At 53.6% G+C, this 18,354-nt stretch overlaps 6 protein-coding genes across 6 annotated transcripts; 4 read left to right on the top strand and 2 right to left on the bottom strand.

Annotated features, from left to right (window-relative positions):
* Positions 1-81: 81 nt before the first annotated feature.
* On the bottom strand, positions 82-978 carry CPAR01_08127 (uncharacterized protein; the record flags this gene model as incomplete). The annotated part of the gene is made up of 1 exon (XM_060492396.1): positions 82-978. One exon carries the CDS (start codon positions 976-978, stop codon positions 82-84), a length of 897 nt encoding a protein of 298 aa, XP_060348766.1.
* Positions 979-1,315: 337 nt separating this feature from the next.
* Positions 1,316-4,047, bottom strand: CPAR01_08126 (homoaconitase; the record flags this gene model as incomplete). Its single annotated transcript, XM_060492395.1, has 7 exons — positions 1,316-1,806; positions 1,867-2,306; positions 2,362-2,381; positions 2,442-3,152; positions 3,209-3,597; positions 3,674-3,965; positions 4,036-4,047. The coding sequence occupies 7 exons, from the start codon at positions 4,045-4,047 to the stop codon at positions 1,316-1,318; spliced, it is 2,355 nt and encodes a 784-aa protein (XP_060348765.1).
* Positions 4,048-7,990: 3,943 nt separating this feature from the next.
* CPAR01_08125 (fungal specific transcription factor domain-containing protein) lies at positions 7,991-10,380 on the top strand (the record flags this gene model as incomplete). The annotated part of the gene is made up of 4 exons (XM_060492394.1): positions 7,991-8,101; positions 8,160-8,519; positions 8,612-9,079; positions 9,136-10,380. The coding sequence occupies 4 exons, from the start codon at positions 7,991-7,993 to the stop codon at positions 10,378-10,380; spliced, it is 2,184 nt and encodes a 727-aa protein (XP_060348764.1).
* Positions 10,381-12,327: 1,947 nt separating this feature from the next.
* CPAR01_08124 (uncharacterized protein) lies at positions 12,328-12,447 on the top strand (the record flags this gene model as incomplete). The annotated part of the gene is made up of 1 exon (XM_060492393.1): positions 12,328-12,447. One exon carries the CDS (start codon positions 12,328-12,330, stop codon positions 12,445-12,447), a length of 120 nt encoding a protein of 39 aa, XP_060348763.1.
* A 571-nt stretch (positions 12,448-13,018) lies between these two features.
* CPAR01_08123 (major facilitator superfamily transporter) lies at positions 13,019-15,093 on the top strand (the record flags this gene model as incomplete). Its single annotated transcript, XM_060492392.1, has 3 exons — positions 13,019-13,243; positions 13,304-13,921; positions 14,014-15,093. 3 exons carry the CDS (start codon positions 13,019-13,021, stop codon positions 15,091-15,093), a joined length of 1,923 nt encoding a protein of 640 aa, XP_060348762.1.
* A 926-nt stretch (positions 15,094-16,019) lies between these two features.
* On the top strand, positions 16,020-18,103 carry CPAR01_08122 (uracil phosphoribosyltransferase; the record flags this gene model as incomplete). Its single annotated transcript, XM_060492391.1, has 2 exons — positions 16,020-16,695; positions 16,743-18,103. The coding sequence occupies 2 exons, from the start codon at positions 16,020-16,022 to the stop codon at positions 18,101-18,103; spliced, it is 2,037 nt and encodes a 678-aa protein (XP_060348761.1).
* Between the last annotated feature and the right edge of the window lie 251 nt (positions 18,104-18,354).

The raw sequence follows: 18,354 nt of genomic DNA, 5'->3' as shown, positions 1-18,354 counted from the left end.
TCGTTCTGGGTCCGAATGCGACATGCCCAGATCGTTTCCTCCCCCCTTTCCATCCCTTCCATCTTACCGTCCCTCCCACCCTCAGGTGATCACCGCCCACCTTTTGGGGTTGCAACGAGCCAAGCAAGATCCAATGTCACAAAGCTTGTTTTTCTGGTCCTTTGAAAATCCCCAAGACGTTGACCCGCGTACTCCGTATTTGCTGCCACTATTTAAACACCTTGTGAGAGGATTGTACGAAAGATACGCGGGATTGGGGATGTGATTGCAATCGTATTCGCTTCTACCCCACGCCATTTTTGATTTCTTAAACTTTGTAGTGTATGGATAAGCATAAAACCTACCTGAATTTGTGACCAAGCTTTCTCTTCGCTCGTTGCCAGTTGGATCACCTCTCGCTTTATCCCGGCCTGGTCGTATTCCTCGCTTTCGCTTTCCCTTGCCTTCTAGAAAGCGAGCTAAACGAGCTCCAAGGAGGAAAGCCAAAACGATTAAACTCCACCTTCTCGAGGGACGATTGGGGAACCTGGACTGATGCCCAAACATCAGATCAGCGAGACCCGGATCAGCAGGATGACGGTGATACTTCCTCGGTCCATGTAAGAATTGGAGCGTTCGAAATCCGAATCCCGTTGGACAGGATGGAAATATTATTTCCACAGGCTGGTTTGGTTTCTTGGTTCCTGTGACGTTGTGGGTGTACGACCTGTGCTTGTCTCTCAATCGGGTTCTTGATGCAGCAGCAGCTAAGCTTATCTGGCAGTCACAGCTTCGTTGTCGGCTCATTCCTGGAGGAGACTCGACGCTGATGCGGAGGTTTTCTGGTCTTTCGTATACGATTGGCCCAAACACGAGTTCGGTGAATAAAAGTAAGGCTGTTTTGGCACTGCAATTTCGACACCTCCAAAGAGGTCGAGGGGATCGGAGACGCTTCGACACAGGCTTTCTGATTTTATTAGCGGCGCGTGAGCACTGCATTTTTAACCCGTACCGAGAGGCTCTTGAATGCGACGTCCGGGGAAGAGAAAATAAGCAACAGAAATTCACCGCGTTTTTAGCTGCTCCTAGGAGAGTCACGGGTTGGGTAGGCGTATGATGTTCCTCAGAAAATGCCACTTGCAGCCATTCAGTCAAGTCATCTGTAGGATACTTTGAACTCCCCAGTGTATTGCGTACTCTTTTTTTAAAAAACCAAATCTACAAACAAGCCTCATCCGTTGTATCCCAATAGCAGTACTCAAAACAGTGTTGTAAATGGCAGATCATCTCGATCTTTCTTCTCCCCCGCTCTCTTCATCTCATCCAGGCCTCCCCTTTACTTCTCAATCTCAGCCTTAACCCAAGCCTCCAACCCACCCTTGGCAATAACCTCCTGCACATTAGGCGGCAGCTCGCCAACCTTGACGCTCCAGCTCTCGCCGCTGCCCTCGGTGACGATAACCTTGGACCGCCTCAGGTCCCAGCAGAGCTTCCAGCCCGTCCGGCGCGTAAGCACCTTGTCCTCGCCCTCGTTCTTGAACGTCTCGCGCAGGCGCTGCACGAGCTTGGGCACCTCGACGCCCATGAGGGCGTTGTTGATGCTGTTCCTGCTGAAAATGTTGCCGAAACTGCCGGACACGACGAGCGGGATCTTCTTGGCCAGGATGGCCGTCGCCGCCTGTTCGCGGGAGCTGCCGGTGCCAAAGTTGAAGCCGGACACGAGGATGTCGCCGGCCTTGGCGATGTCGCGGAAGGAGGTGTCGTAGTTCTCCATGCAGACTTCGGCCATCTTCTCGACGGAGACGTTGTCTTGGTAGGTGTACTTGCCTATTGTTTTTGTTAGAGGATCGTGTAGTTGAGGGTGTGAGTTCTCTCCGATTTACGTACCAGGGTAGATTCCATCCGTGTTCATGTTATCTTGGTCGCAGAAGATGATCTCGCCTTCCACCTTTTCGGGGAATCCGGGGAGGACCTCCGTGAGGCTGTCTTCCTCGCTCTCCGCGGCGGCAGCTGGTTCCTCAGAAGCAGGGGCGGCAGCACCGGCGACGCCCTTCTCAGACTCGGCAATCATGCTGTCGGCTTGCGCGATGAGCTGGTCGAGGGCGTCGTCGATGCTCATGGCAATGTCGGCGGTGATATCACCTACACCCTCGCCGATGATGACCTTGTCCACGCCCTGGGGCTGCTGGTACCAGCCGGGGCCGGCGATCTTGCCGTTCAACGCACTCGCGGCGACGACCTCGGGGCTGGCCAGGTAAGCCTTGGCCTCGGTGGAGCCCATGCGGCCCTTGAAGTTACGGTTGCTTGCTGAGATTCCGTTCTCGCCCCTGCGTGTCTGTTAGCCATCGTTGTCCAGGAAATTGCAGAAAAGATAGTACGAACGGTTCCAGAAGACCGGTTCCCTACGAAAGAAGATGTATTAGCATATTCATCATTCCTGGTTGAAGAGACAATCAACTTACGAGACCGATGCACGGGCCACATCCTGAAGGTAATACGGAGCAGCCTGCGTCGATAAGTGTCTGCCAGTCGCCAGCCTCCTCAGCAGCCGCCTGCTCCACAGTGGAAGCTGCGGCAAGGTAAAAAGAAACACCCGGCGCGATCTTGGCGGGTTGTCCGTCCTTGGCAGCCTCACGGAAGACGCGCGCCGCAGCGGCGATGTCTGATGCACGTGAGTTTGTGCAGGAGACGAGGTAAGCCTTGTCGATCTTGATGTTCTGCGCCTCCAGGTCCTTCAGGGGCGTCGCGACCTTGACGGAGTTGGGGCCGGCGACAAAGGGGGACAGGGTCTCGAGGTTCAAGTAGAGGGACTTGGCGTATGTTGCGCCGGCGTCGGCCGTGAGGGGGTTCTCGAGAAGCTCGTCGATGCGCTCGTGGGTCCAGCGGCCCTTGACGGCGGCATCTGTGTTGAGCATCGCCGCGGTGGTGGCCTTGGCGCGGAGCCATCTTTCCAGTGTCTGATCGATGGGGAACAACGCGGACAAGGCGCCCCATTCTGTGCTCATGTTTGCGACTGTTATGCGCTCGTCGACGGGGATGCTTCGCATGGTCTCCTCGGAGCCGGTGAACTCAAGGGCGTGGTTCAGGACGTCGTCCTTGTTGAACAGGCCGCAGAGCGCGACGATGATGTCCTTTCCGGTGACACCGGGGGGCTTGACTCCGGTCAAGGTGATCTGAGCAACCAAGGTTAGTGACGAACCCCTGAGCAATGGCTGATGATAGACCGTACCTTGGCAATAGGGGGAACTTGGTACCATGTGCGGCCAGTGGCCCAAATGGCGGCGGCATCTGTTCGGACGACCGCGGTACCAAGGCACCCGATACCACCGTAGTGGTTGGAGTGACTGTCTGACGCGACAGCCAAGGTACCGGGCCAAGCGTAGCCCTCTTCCACCATGATCTGGTGACCGATTCCACGTCCGGCCGGGTAGAATACCACGCCGTGCTGCTTGCCGAGATCCTCAATCTTTTTGTATTTCTTCAGGTTGGCCTCGCTCTTGTTTTGAACATCGTGATCGAGGGTCCAGACGAGTTGTGAGGGGTTGTGAATCTTGGTTGCTCCGATGGAGACAAACTTATTGCTGATGGGCGCCGTGTTGTCATGGGACATGCACTTCCCTTACCAATTGTAAGCCTGATGCGCTCGTGGTCTTCTTATGCGTATGCATATAGGAGGAGGAGGAGGGGTATTCACCAGGAGAGAGGGTGACGTAGTCGCCTGCGCGGACCTTCTTGCCGGGCGCGAGGCCTAGCGAGTGCCGCTGGACAATCTTCTCCGTCAATGTCTGGGGGTTTTCGACTTTGGGGGCGGATGTGTAGAGGAATTCGGTCGCAGTCGCGGCGTTTTCGAGTTGTGAGTGAAAGGCATACTGGCGGGGACGGGTCGTCGTCGTGTAGAAGCTGGGCCGGATCGATCGCGAGGGAAGCTGGCGCTGCAGGAGACTGCGACGGCAGCTCCTTGCGGCGTGGAGCGCCACTGTTCTTCTCTGTTGTAAAACACGGGGGGTTAGCACAGCCTCGTAGTGAAGGAGCAGTGATATGAGATGGCACACGTACAATGGGCAACATTACGACTTCAATTGGGTAGGCCAATGGCCAAAAGTTGAACAATTTGATCTCCGGCAATTCGCGACGTCGTCAAGGTCGTGACTGTTCGGCAACCGGATCCAAAAATTTGGAGTCTGTGGGGAAATGACCGATGCCGGGGTGGGGCTCCCGCTGCCGTTCTGTGAAATTACCTTTGGACGCGGTCTGATTGGTCGGCTTCGGCACCTTTTCGGCATCCCTTATCGATTTCTTTATCCTCATCAGTATCTTATCGATAAGAAGAACCGAGATTACATAAGGAACCTTGAGATGTGGAGGTGATCCGAAAAGCGAGAAATACGACGAGCTCCGGTAACGAATACGACGCCGCATCGGCAGGCAGGCATTACCGCCGGCTGTACCCGGATCACGGAGATAAAAGCCGGCTCATAATATATAATTCCGCCGTGAGCTGCGGGGCATTCACAAGAGTCAATTGAAACTCCGCAAATCTCTCCAGTGTCTACTGGGTCTCCAGACTGTCTGCGGATACGATTGCTGGTTTAGACACTACAGGTGCGCTTTCGACGGGCGAGCAGATCTGAACGATCCCAACGCCGATCTTGCTCAATGTCTAGCGGGAGAAAAGCAGGAGGAGGCTAGCAAAACAGAATTTCAACTGATAAATCCAGTCTCTTGTCCAAGACGCTGGCAGTGCTGATACGCATGCTTATGGCAAGGAGTTCTCGATGTCTTGATCACCAACATGTCACCCAGTTGATGGCTAAACTGTACGCAGTATGTAAGTAAGGATCTGGCTTGCTGTCTCTATTGTGCAAGACAGCACGTGCCAATGGTCACTTGATCAAGTTCGGAGTGATTAGATGCCTCAAGGTTTGTGCAAGTTGCATATTTCTCGTCGCGAGCTACTACCCGTGCACAATTCTATAAGCCGCATGCAATGGAACGACGGGATTTCCTTGTGCACAATCTGCAGCCGCCGTAAAACTCACGGATTCGGCGAGTAAAAAGCCCCCTCCCTTCGCACTTCGGGCATCTTGGATCTCGGCTTGCGTTCGATTTGTTCAAGGTCGGGCCTGCATCCCTCCGATAGCTGCCCACCATTATCTCTCAAGTAAGGCACCCTGTGTCTATTACACGTGTCAACTGACAGCCCGTGAGATGGATGAATTCTGACCTACCTTTACCACCTTTACGCAGTATGGGTTCCTTGGTCCTTGGATGCCACCTTGCTTACGGAGTACGGCAGTGCGCCCATACAAACTGGTCCGGCTCCGTGCCTTGACGCAATGCCGCCAGGGCATCGCCCGCTGCTATATATGAGGCCATGGACACAAGAGCCAACGGTTGCTTGGCTCTCCGGATAGGCACTTGCCTCATATGTGCACGGGGAAAGAGAGCCAATAGATGATGGATGCGATGCGTTGTCCGCTATTTTAGACGCATGCCCAAAGGGAGGGTCTTTATTCCTCACCCTAAGGATGCTGGCATCTCTCTCACTTGTAGGAGACTGTGAGTACTTAGCTACCGTCAGGTATGGCTCATTGTGGCTCATGCTCCTTCATGGCAAGGATCTCGGACCTCTTGTTTCCATCTGGGCTCACTTTCCAGTCCACCCCCTCCATCCAATGCTCGTCCGTCATTTCCCCTCCGCAACCCACCAAGAACCTCCGCAGAAAGGGCTCCTTGACGTGGGTTGAATCTGTCAGGAACTCTGTGACCCCGGCCCCCTGTCTTCATCGCTATTCGTGTCTATCCGTCCGTATAGTAAATGTCTCTTACCAGTTCCTTGGACCTTGGATCTCCCAATTCAAGTTGATCTCTTCCAATTGTTCCCGAACTCCTTACGGCATCACCATTTCCGTCCCACGTCACTCTGTTCCAGCCCTCCTCATCCTTACTGCCCTACATCGGCATCCGCACGCATCGCCTCTACAGTACAGTTCACACACTACTCCGTATCTGACTTGACCTTGCAGGTGGTCGCCGTTGAGAACCCTGGAGCTGATCTTCCTTGATCCTCGAACTCCCGATCACTACCCCATCGGCACACCCGCTCATTTATACTGTGTAACCAGAAGCCCAGAGCTTCCGGGCCTCGGTGGACCAGTTCATACAGCTTTCACACAGGTTGCCCTGGCTGTCTCAGGGTTCTCTTACCTTCCATCGGCCGCTTTGGACCTACCGCCGCTACTACCTTACCAGAGACGCATAGGTCGAGTACGCAGAAGACGGACCGCACATGCACAAAGTCCACCTAGGCATCTGGCCTACATCTGTAGTGGGAGGGTATTGGCGTCATTCCTCCGCCGTTTCGTCCGTTCCCTCCGACGACCTGAACATCCACCACCCCTCCTGTCCTGTTTGACTTGCCCTTGTCTTTTCTCTTCCCCTCCATTCTGCCTAAGCTTTTGCTGTCTGTCAAGTCCCTTTCCCAAAGGTGTTGGTTCTCCAGTTGTTCGCAACTGCAACAACGTCGTCCCTGTCAGAATTACGACGGAACTCTCTTCTCGTTTAGACAACATTGAACAAACTCGAAAAGCGCAAATTCTTCTTCCTGAGCAACCACTATAGTCGAGATCCAAGAGCCAGACAGGCGGATAAAGACCGGTGAGACGCTGCCGACACGTACGAGTGGTCACTTCTCCATCTTGGCTGGGTTGCGCTGCATCGGGTTTCCTGGAATCCCGACGAGTCAGGCCGAGTGACTGTGAGACCCGCGCCCGTTTCCGCTGCTGGACCACCCTACCTTTCTACCCTCACCAAACGGATTCATACCATACTACTACAGAAGTCCTTGACGTCCAATTTCGTACTTCTTTCTCTTGGCCCGCTGTCGCCGACGCCGTCCTGCGACTACGCCTCGTTGCCTTACATTACAAGACCAGACTGCATACTCCGTACCGGCAGGGCTGCCAGCACACATACTCTCTGTGTCACACACTCTCACTCTCACTCTCACCTCACACACCTCTCTCAACAGTCTCTTAAGCCCTTGTCGTTCCTCTCTTCGCATTCCGCCGCCGCGTCCCGCACCGCCGCCGCCCTTACCCCCCAAACTCCACGCCCAGTTCACACTTCACACACTCACATCTGACGTCCAGCCCTGCCACATCCATCCCACCAAAAGTCGCAACTCATATCCCGCCAGGAACGAGTAGGGTGAGCAAAAAGCGAAGCCAGGGGTTAAAGGAGCCAATATCCATATCTACCGCCAGGCATCCTCCTCTCCCGCAACACCGCTGCACACGCGTCTTTTCAAACAAGGCGCCCTGGTTTCCAACCCAACGTACCTTGTCTTGTCTCGACCCTGGGCCAGGCCTCCCGTCCGCTCGTCCCGGACCAGCCCACGATCAACCCTCCCCACGTACGGGTTTGGCTTGAAAGACTCACAGACACCCTCCCCTCCCTCTCCCACCTTTCTTTCGCCGCACCGCACACCCGGGGAAGCATAACGATTCAAAGTCGTTGTCTCTAGCGCCCATCTCTGCCCTGGTTGGTCATCGACAACGCCTGGAACCACCCAAGCGACTCAAGTCAACCCGGGATTCCACTTTCTGCCAATTTCTAAGCCAAAAACTTTACCTTTGGCACTGCGGCAGATCACAGCACGCGCCCGCCTTGTGTGAACCTCGCCAAAGAGGGGTGGGCTTCATTCATCCCACTTTAGGGTCGCGTCTAGATCCGTTTGCATTTATTACCCCTCGGGTCTCAGCTCGTCGCCACATCTTTATTTTCTCATCTCTCTACTACTACGGATACACTAGAACGGATACCCCTTGCAACTTTCTCACCGACGGACTCCGCCCACCAGGGAATCATCCATAAGGGCCTCGCGCCCACGCGTGTTAAAGACTTGGTTGGGTCTTGTTGCCCCCCGTTCATGGACGACGCCGTTCTGTTTCACAGTCTTCCCGTGGCAACCACTGCATAACCACGAGGCTCTTCAGCCTCAGCCTTACCAATGAGTACCAACTCCAGTCAACACAAGAGCCAGAGGGTTCTAGCCTGTGTTCTCTGCCAACATCGCAAGATCAAATGCGACCGCAACACCCCCTGCTCTAACTGTATAAAGGTTCGCTGCCTTCGTTTGTCCAGATACAGAATCCCGAATACGTTCTGACTCGTATTAGGCCAACGTCACATGTACACCTTCAACACCAGCTCCCGCACGCAAGCGCAGGAGGCCGAACCAGGACTTACAAGAAAGACTCGCTAGATGCGAGGCTCTACTAAAACAGTATGCCACGACAGGTAGCGATACGACGCCTCCGGGGACGGGGGCGACTCTTTCGCCCACCACATTTGCTACGCCTTCTTCGGCTGGGCCATCGCCGAGTATGCCACAGCTGCCACTGCCCTCGGGGTCCGCTTCAGTATCCGAGGACACTTCTCCACCCACGACATCCTGGAAGCCGGCGGGCAAAGTCGTAGTTGAAGACGGCAGCGTCCGCTTCATGGACAGTTATGTGTGGGCAACAGTGCATGACCAGGTGCGTAACCGCGAAGCTCGTAGTCCGATGCGCCTCCCTTTTACGCATCGCGCGCTCCCTGCCTGTGCCGGCTAGGTCTGACCTCTTCGTAGTTGACCGCAATGCGACAAATCATCGAAGCCGAGGAAGAGGAACAGAGTGTTCTAGGATCCGACGCCGTAACCCCCGACGACAACGTAGATCTACTTTTAAACGATATCGCCGCGATCGACTTGGAGGACGTTACTCCATCCCCCGTTCAGATATTCAGACTTTGGCAGGTGTTTTTGGAAAGGGTCAACCCAATCACCAAACTCATTCACGTACCCAGTCTGCAACCCTTGGTCGTGGAAGCGGCCGCGAACCACTCCAATGTCGCAAACAATGCCCAGGCTCTGCTATTTGCCATCTACCTCGTCGCATCTCTTACCATGACTGAGTCAGAAGCCAGACAGATGCTGGATATGTCAAAAGAGGAGGCGCTCAAGAAGTTCACTGCTGGCGTCAAGGCGGCATTGACCAAGGTCAATTTCCTCAAGAACCATGATTTGATGACGCTGCAAGCTTTGATACTCTACCTGGTCCGTCGCGATCTTTTCCGCCATAATAGTCAATTCGTCTTACTAACAGCAAACAGGTATCTCTTCAGGGGCGATATAACCGTCATGCGGCCTGGGTGCTCAGTGGTGTGCTGATTCGTATTGCGCAAAAGATGGGACTTCACAGGGACGGAGAGCTGCTCAACCTCACTCCATACGAGACCGAAATGCGACGACGACTTTGGTGGCAGATCATTATGTTGGACACGAAATATGCCATGGTATCGGGATTCTGCGACACGCTACTGCCATGGAACTGGGACACGAATACGCCGCAGAACGTAAATGATGCCGATCTGTTCCCCGGATCGACCGAGCCCGTTCAACCTCGTGAAGGCCCGACAGAGATGGCCTTCTGCCTGCTCTTGTACGAAGTTGGTCGATTCATCGTCGAAAACCGCATCCCCGATTTCGAGGCCGTCGTTCTCGGCGCCATGGAAAACGACAGCCAGGATTCTCAAATAGCGACCCAGACTTCGCTTGCCAAGTACCGGGCACTGGTTGACAACCTCGATGCGAAGCTCGTAGCCCTCGAAAAGCGATACTGTGATCCCCTGGCTGGCAACATCCACATCGTAGCGACCAAGATCCGATCCATGGTTACTGACAAGATGCGGGCGATGATGATCCCCATGCGCGAACTACCTGAATTCGGCACCGAGATCTTCAACGTTCAGGACAACATGTTCCGGATATCACTCATGCACCACGAGCACAACGTCGAGCTGTACGACTTTATGGAGAACACCGGCTTTGTGTGGTTCTTCAAGCTCCACTTCCAAATCGACGTCTTCATCGTCATGGCTGGACAACTATACAAGAGACCGACAGGCAAATTGGCTGACCGCGCGTGGAAGGTGGTTGACAGGATATATCAGTACCACGAGGAGCTGTGGGACATGTCCAAGAAGGAGAATACCCAGCTGGGTGTGTACATGCTCAAGGCCTGGAGGGCACGCGAGCGCGCGCTGGTCCAACTTGGCCTGCCCTACGATACACCGGTTGCCATCCCACGACTGCAGGATACCGTGCCGCAGACGAGCTCAGAAGCGTCGTCTTGCGGGCCTTCGCCGGCACAGACGATGAAGATGGAGATCCCTCCGCGGAACGATCAACCCATGGACCAATTCCTCGGCAATTTCCTCGACACTACAAACTTTTACGATTTGGACATGTGGGCGGATTTGGGTGTCCCCAACGGTAACATGAACCAGCAGTCTTCGTCAAACATGTTTGGACAATTTGGGAATTTTGGCGTGCCACCAACGAATAGAGGATGGTGAACATGTGGCAGGCATCATTTGGGATTTCTCACGTCGTGCTAGCTCCGGTGCCTGGGTAGAAAACGGGAAAGAAAGGGAGTGAGTTGGGACCCGGGGCATCTGCAAATCAATCTCTCGTTGAAGTAGAAAGGAGACCAGGGGTCATTCACTCGGAGGGCATTCTTTGGATTTGGATTTGTCTTTTGGTGTTTAGGATTTTACAAAGAGACAACTCTCCCACCTCTGTAACGATAGTACCATGAGATGACGAAGCTACCTAATGGTAAATAGACGGGAGTCTATGGAAAGACCAAGCGTACACCCCCTTCCCCTGGCAGAAGCCGTTTTGACATGATGATTTACTATGAGCCCCCTGTCGAGCTGAATGGAGCTTGTCGCCTTTGGGACCTTGTGGCTCCCTCCTCACCGGAAAAGGGGCAAGATTGGCAGTGGTGGTCTTGTCTTCATCGGCGAAGTTGCGGAGACTTCTTCCGAGATGACACAGTTTCCAGTGTTGACGGGTCTATCCGTACATCATACAACGTCACTTGAGTCTTGTTGGTGCCTGTCTGCCTTGCCTGTCTGCCACTCAGGATACGAGACTTGCATATGCATTCACCTATGGGCTGACGACGCGGGCAGGCAGATGGAACGACTTGTCAGTCTATTGACTCCCTGGTCGCAACCCCCCAGCGAATGATCTTCCAAGCCCCCCCGGCCCAGTTGCGATTTGCGAGACGATTCTACTATAGGCCAGGGTGTACATGATCACCGTTCATGGGAAGACAGAGGCATTGATCCGTAAACTGCCACTGGACATACTGATTCTGCCGAATGCCCGTCTTACCTAACCAACACTTTCCTTCCAAGAAACAAAACTGCAATGTTGCCCGGATGGGGAAAAGGGAATTACCCGCAAATGGACATGAATTAATGACGGCCACGTCCGTATGACCTCAACGATGGGCTTCTGGTTCCCGAGTTTACACGAATCTTTGGTGAACCAACTGCCTTATTCAAACGTGAACCCCCGAGGCGGAGGACTCCGATTCGTTCGGGCCCGGGAAAGGAGCCCGTGCGAGAAGAAGCATAAGAGTCATAATTTGTCTTTTTTTAGGTGGGTAACATCGGGGAAGTCAATAGAAACATCCCAAAAAAAATCAAGGAACGGGAGACGGACAGGACAAGTGCGGACTCAGGGCTGAGGGCTGTGTATTTTGGGCCGCAGACGGAGCGGAGCGGAATACTCACCCCGACTCCCCCTCATTCCGTCTGGTAGAAACGTGTGTGTGAAGAGCACCAAACGACCGGAGGCTCGGGCACATCGGGGAACGATGGACCCGTGAGCCGACCCTTGTCTTCGGGACCGAGGTTGGGTTGGGACTTTACCCATTTTGGTGTAGAAATCCCCGAGGTTTTTATTGTGGCTTGGGGGTTCTTTGAACGGTTTAGTTTTGAACCGGATTCAATGCCCGTCCGCCTGCGTGGTTCTATTTGTTCTGATGAGCCACACAAGAGTCACAATACCAAGTTCCGGGCTAACGACTCTCACCTGGAGCTTACCAACCTGGAGCTTACCAAAGCCCGCTCGGCCCCGTCTGGCCTGATGAGCCGGTATGGAGTGATGAGTTAACGACTCCCTTTTCATGCGTGTCACTCCTTTTCGCACCCTTCTATTTTCTTCGTTTCCAATTGCAGCTGCGCGTGGCGTTTAACTAATTGGACAGTCTGCTGGTTTTAAGCGTTACGGTGAGGCTTGACTTACTGCGCCAGTGAAGACTGAGGTATGTGAATCGGCATTGAAAATGCCGATTGCTTACCCACGTATACGCTTGGCTTACATCCGTCTACAAGCGGGTATGGTTTCCCTCACGATTGAGAAATACTGAGATCCGAGAATCGCCCGGCATTTCTCTTGTTGGATGGACTTTGGTGAACTTGTGGATAAGTCATTGTGGGTACGTAAGCATGAGCCGCGAAGAAGGCCATCATAATCAGGCACATTCCAGGAAACATTTCGGAATGAAGCCTGGCTCAGAGTCAGACCGACCTAGACTCATTCAAGTTCTTTGGGTCTTTGGTGCCTAGGTCGCGTGGCTAGACACGAGCGGGCGGGCGGGAGCCAAGATTGGAGGCTCTTTTAGGGTGGTTCTTTGGTCTGGTGCTTTGCTGTCATTGGCGGGAGCAAGGAGGTAAGAAAGAAAGGAGAATAGAAATCCCCGAACGGGTGTTGGATGTGAGTCGTCCTCGTCATGCGGACATGCGTTAGGTCGTCTCTTCGTCGTGACCGGACGTTTCTTACGTCCTTTTTCGGGGGGTCATTCGTTTTGTTTGTTTCGAATAGGCTTGTTTTGTCTTGTTTAGGGGAAATGCGATATATGTACTTGGGATGACTCTTTTCTCTTCGAACGTGTTGATTGCCTACTTATCTCTCCATCGTCGACGACTTCCTTACGACTCCTCCTGGTTCATAACAAAAAGGTTTTCGAGATCTACAGAGGTCTGAATGAGAGACATTGAGTTGAACTTGTATTAAGAGTGTCGACTACGAGCCGAGACCGACAACTTTGGGAGACAAAAAGAGAAGAACGAAAGCTTATAAGCTTTGGGTTTCCTGGGTTGGACGATTACGAACGAACGACAGATCGAAACTATCGCCATGTTCTTCAAAAAGCGCGACAATGGCGCCGTCCCCGCCACGACGCCAACGAGCGAACCACCGGCCTCATCACGGACGAGTAAAATTCACGATGAAGAGGAACAGCAACCCGCAGAGCATGCTCTCACGCATACCTCGACGACGCGATCGATTCAGTACCCAAAGGGCGTGAAACTCTTCCTAATCATGTTGTCCATCTTGGTGTCCATGTTCCTCGTTGCATTGGTATTACCTCCCTCAGAATCCTCCTTATCCCCTTTCCCACGAGACTAACACCACTAACAGGATCGCCTCATCATCGCCACAGCAATCCCCCAAATCACAGACGACTTTCACTCCGTCACCGACATAGGCTGGTACGGAAGCGCTTACCTCCTGACAACCTGCGCCTTCCAGCTCCTCTTCGGCAAGCTCTACGCCTTCTTTCCCATCAAGCGCGTCTTTCTCTGCTCTGTCATACTCTTCGAGGTCGGCTCCGCCGTCTGCGGCGCGGCTCCCGATAGCGCCGCCTTCATCGTCGGCCGCGCCATCGCAGGCATCGGCGGCGCGGGTATCTTTGCCGGCACTATCGTCGTCATGGTCCACTCCGTCCCGCTGCACCGCCGCCCCAAGTATCAGGGCGCATTCGGGGCCGTGTTTGGTATTGCGTCCGTCATCGGGCCACTACTTGGCGGCGCGTTCACGACAAAGGTTACCTGGCGGTGGTGCTTTTATATCAACCTGCCACTGGGGGGCGTCGCGCTGGTGGTGATTGCGTTTGTGATGAGGCCGCCGGAGCAGAATCTTACCGAGTCTTCGTTGTGGGATAAGTTGAAGCAGTTGGACTTTGCGGGAACGTCAGTGTTTATTCCTGGCGTTGTTTGCTTGCTTCTTGCGTTGCAGTGGGGTGGTGTTGAGTATGCTGTGAGTACCACGATTTTCCCTTCTTCTCATTCCTATCTTACACCTTATTGCCTATTGCCCTACAAGTAGAAACATTCACTGATAAATCGCAGTGGAGCAACGGGCGAATCATTGCCCTCCTGGTCCTCGCCGTCGTCCTTCTCCTATCCTTCATCGCCATCCAGATCCTCCTCCCCAACACTGCGACCGTCCCACCTCGCATTATCCGTCAACGCTCCATCGCCTTCGCCGCCTGGGCTGCCTTCTCCCTCGGCGGACAGATGATGTTGATGGCGTACTACCTCCCCATCTGGCTCCAGGCCATCAAGGGCTTTACAGCCGTCGAGTCCGGCGTCCGCACCCTCCCCATGGTTCTCTCCATGACCGTCTTCGCAGCCGTATCAGGAGGCGTCATCACTAAGATTGGGTACTACACCCCCGTGATGCTCGTCGGTATCTGCATCATGTCTGTCGGCGCGGGCTTGATGACGACGCTTGAGGTGGATACGAGCACGGCAAAGTGGGCGGCGTACCAGGTCATCTACGGTATTGGGCAGGGCATGACGTTCCAGGCGCCGAATCTTGCTGCACAGACGGTGCTCAAGCTGAAAGACGTGCCTGTGGGCGCGAGTATCATGTTCTTCTCGCAGACGCTCGGTGGCGCCGTGTTTATCTCGGTTGGGCAGACGGTGCTGAACAACGAACTTGTGAAGAGGATCAAGGGGCTGCCTGGGCTCGAGGGAATCAACTTGCAAACTACCGGCGCGACATCGCTGACAGATCTGCCGGACAATGTGAAAGGACCTGTGTTGGAGGCTTACAACGGAGCGCTGAAGGTTGTGTTCGTGGTTGCGCTGGTCATGGTTTGCTCCGTGTTCATCGGAGCTGGTGGTATGGAGTGGAAGAGCGTGAAGAAGGAGCAGCAGGCGAAGCAGAAGGCCAAGGAGGATGCCGAGGCGGCTGAGGCTGCGGCTGCTGTTGGCGGGGTTTCTGGGGTTGTGGCGGCTACCGTTGCTGCTGAGGCACAGAGGGAGAAGGAGAAGCAACTTGATGAGGGCAGCGAACGGGATGTCGAGGATGTCGAGAAACCAAGGGGGCGGAGTCTGAGCCGTGGCGATGATGGTGCGGCCTTGAGGCAAAAGGATGAGGCCACGACCGTTGGATTCGACACAGAGGGAACGAAACACATTTAGATGAATGGACGGACGGGATATTGCATAGGTAATTTAGGCACGGGAAGAACACTTTGTATGATAGCATGATACCCCTCTCGATGTAAGGAAATTTAATGTAATGTAAATTCATCTAAAATCAAGAAATAGTTGAGGAGGCAAATCTAATAAAGCCAATTGTTCAAAACAAATAACAGGGGCAACGCGCACGTTCGACGGGCTCCTCCTCAATCACCAGCTTGTTCTGTTGTCTACTATGTATTCCCACCTCAAGGAGCCAACTTTCTTTTGCCGGAAAAAAGAGGAGGAATACATAAATCTAGGGAAATATGAGATTGCCTTAAACATTGCATGTCGCTTTCGCCTCAGCAGCTAGCCTTTAAGGAGGGCTAGCGGTCACAAACGAGATTTTGTTGCCGTTTGTTGGGATACCTTAGACGGAAACGCCTCATTGCTGATTGATCACATATTCTCATAGCTACTTATACGTCCAAGAGCATAGGAATTACTTAGCTTGCAAAAAGCCGCTTTCAAAACCCCGAGGTGCTGTGGTGGATTTTTCAAGGCAAACACCGGTATCAACACCAAGCAAATGACGGCCGAGAATCTACCATCACAAGTGAGAAAGAAAGTCTTTGGGACTCTAGGCAGACTAAGACACTACGTAGGCAAACAAGTTGCCATAATGCGGACAAACACTTCTTGCCTCTAGCATTGGGAATCACTCCTGCCTGCAACAAACCAATCGCCCTTTCCGCCATTTGTCTCATGACTGCCCCAAAGAAGCCTTTTCCTCTCAGATCACGAAGCTGGAGAAGGCTCCAACCTTATACATAAGCCGAACTGGAGCCGCTTGGTCTTGCTCTGTTGAACGAATCTCATTCCGACCAAGGATAGCCACTTCATCTCAGATCAGCTGAACAACTCATTCTCCATCGGCTATCAAGATGCCTGCCTCCAATTCCAATACTACCTCTGCCATCAAGAAGCCTACAATCGTCGGCCTATACGGCCTTCCTGGTAGTGGCAAGTCTTACGTCTTGTGCCGTCTCAAGACATACTTCGGTTTTGGAGATCGGTTCCAGTACTATGAGGGGTCCGAGGTCATTGGGAACCTCGTCGACGGCGGTCTGGAAGCATTCAAGCGACTTCACAACGACGCGAAAACCCGAAAACGACAGCAAGCCATTCAATGTGTTGCCGATGAATGTACCGCGACTGGGCGTATTGGAATTGTCACCGGCCATTACTCATTCTGGAACGACAAACCTCCCTCCCATGACGTTGTGTGGACCGACGCCGACATGCGCGTCTGCACCCACATCCTCTACCTGGATATGCCCGCTATCAGTCTATGGGATCAACGAACTTACGATGAACTTCGAAAGCGCCCTGAACTACAACCTCATCACCTCGCACAATGGAAGAATTCCGAAATCGCCGCTCTATCCCGTCTTTCTCGTCTGAATGGCATGCATTTCATGCCGCTGTATCTCGGCGGGCCTCATTCTTTTGACGGCATTGAACACATGCTGCGCAATATTGAGACAAAAGACGAAGAGAACCCTCGTCGTGTAAGAAGCGAGACTGATCGATTGCTTTTTCGGGCCCAGGCCGCGATCGGTGGGATACGGTGTTGGTGTTGGACGCGGATCGAACGCTGTGCGCAGCGGACACGGGCTCGATGTTCTGGGAGAGGCTCAAGGCAACTTCGCAGAGGCGATATCCCCACTGTGTATGGGATGGTCCGGAGAACTTTGGAAAGCATTGGCTCTGGGACGACCTCATATGTCCCCTGAAGAGGCTATTCAGCGAAAACAACGACTACTCCCTGGCTTTCTTTCACCGGGCCATGGCTTTGTATGAGTACGTCGAAAGCGCCTTTGACGAAGTATGCGAGGAAGTCGCCGCTGCTGTCTCGCTATACCCGGAGTTCATGGCCCTGATTCACGCCGTCAAGTGCCATCGCGGCGTTGGCATCGTCATCGCTACGTGTGGCCTTCGTCGAATCTGGAAACTGATATTGGAGAGAGAGGGCCTCGATGATGACGTTAAGATCATCGGTGGGGGCCGCTTTTCCGATGATTACGTTGTTACTCCTGAGGCCAAGGCCGTCGTTGTCTCTCATCTGCAAAGTAAAGGTGTGTTTGTCTGGGCTTTCGGAGACAGTCCGATGGACTTGCCCATGCTCAAGAGGGCCGACCAAGCTATCGTCGTCGTCGGCGAGGAGCGTTCTAGAAGCAAGACAATGGACGCTGAGTTGACCAGGGTTATTACTGGCGACAAGAACTTCCGTCCAAGACAGGCTTTGGTCCCGATTCATTCTTCACCCCGCCTTGATCCAGAGCATTTACCGATTGTCGACATCTCTAGCCAAGCTTTTGTAGAATCTTTCCTATACCGCTACGCCAACCTCCAGGTTCTGCACGCCACGAACAAGAGTGCAGCCAAACTTCTCATGACTGCGACACGCGACGCGTCTGTGGCCGGTCCTAGTCTCAGAGCGGCCCATAGGCAAGTTGGGTGGTACCTCGCCACCGAGTTTCTGACGGAGCTGCTCGGCCTAGAGACATATCCTATACCCCATGTTCAGGGCTACAATACCGATGGTCATCGACTTGTCGACGAGAGCCGAACAGCCATCGTTGCTCTCATGCGCGGTGGTGAACCCATGGCCCTTGGTGTCAGCGAGGTGTTCCCCCATGCCATCTTCATCCACGCCAACCGTGCCTCCGAGCTCACGAAGGAGACTCTTGTGGGAGTGAACACGCTGCTCTTGGTTGATTTGGTGGTCAACAGCGGCAAGTCAATCAAGGGGTTCGTCTACCGTGTTCGGAGGTTGAAGCTGGAGATTCGCATCGTCATTGTGGCCGGTGTTGTTCAGGCCAAGGCCATCTCGGATGTCCTAGAGCCACTTGCTTGTAAAGGAGATCTCAGTCTCGTCGCACTTCGGTTGTCGGACAACAAGTTCCCTGGAATCGAAGGCACGGACACTGGCAACCGGCTATTCAACACTTCACATTTAAATTGATATCCAGGGGGATTTTGTGTCAGGGTGGGAGGGCGGCAAGTTGCGGTGTTGGACTACGAGGCCGTGTAAGTGTCGGATAGATTTATGCCCTAGGGGCTCGTTGGACGCATAAAATATGTTGCTGGTCCTGCAGCTTTGGATTGGTACTTTATCAACACTGAGATGGACTTGAACTTGTAACATTTGCGTGATCCTGCCGAGTGAAGTGGTCAAAGGAAAACTGATCAACGAATATACTTATGAATGTGTAT

The sequence above is a fragment of the Colletotrichum paranaense genome (genome assembly GCF_030867605.1).
Source record: "Colletotrichum paranaense strain IMI 384185 chromosome Unknown Scaffold_6.1, whole genome shotgun sequence".
Lineage (NCBI taxonomy): Eukaryota > Fungi > Ascomycota > Sordariomycetes > Glomerellales > Glomerellaceae > Colletotrichum > Colletotrichum paranaense.
The sequence above is the reverse complement of the archived record's forward strand: the minus strand, read 5'-3'. Positions and strand labels throughout refer to the sequence as shown.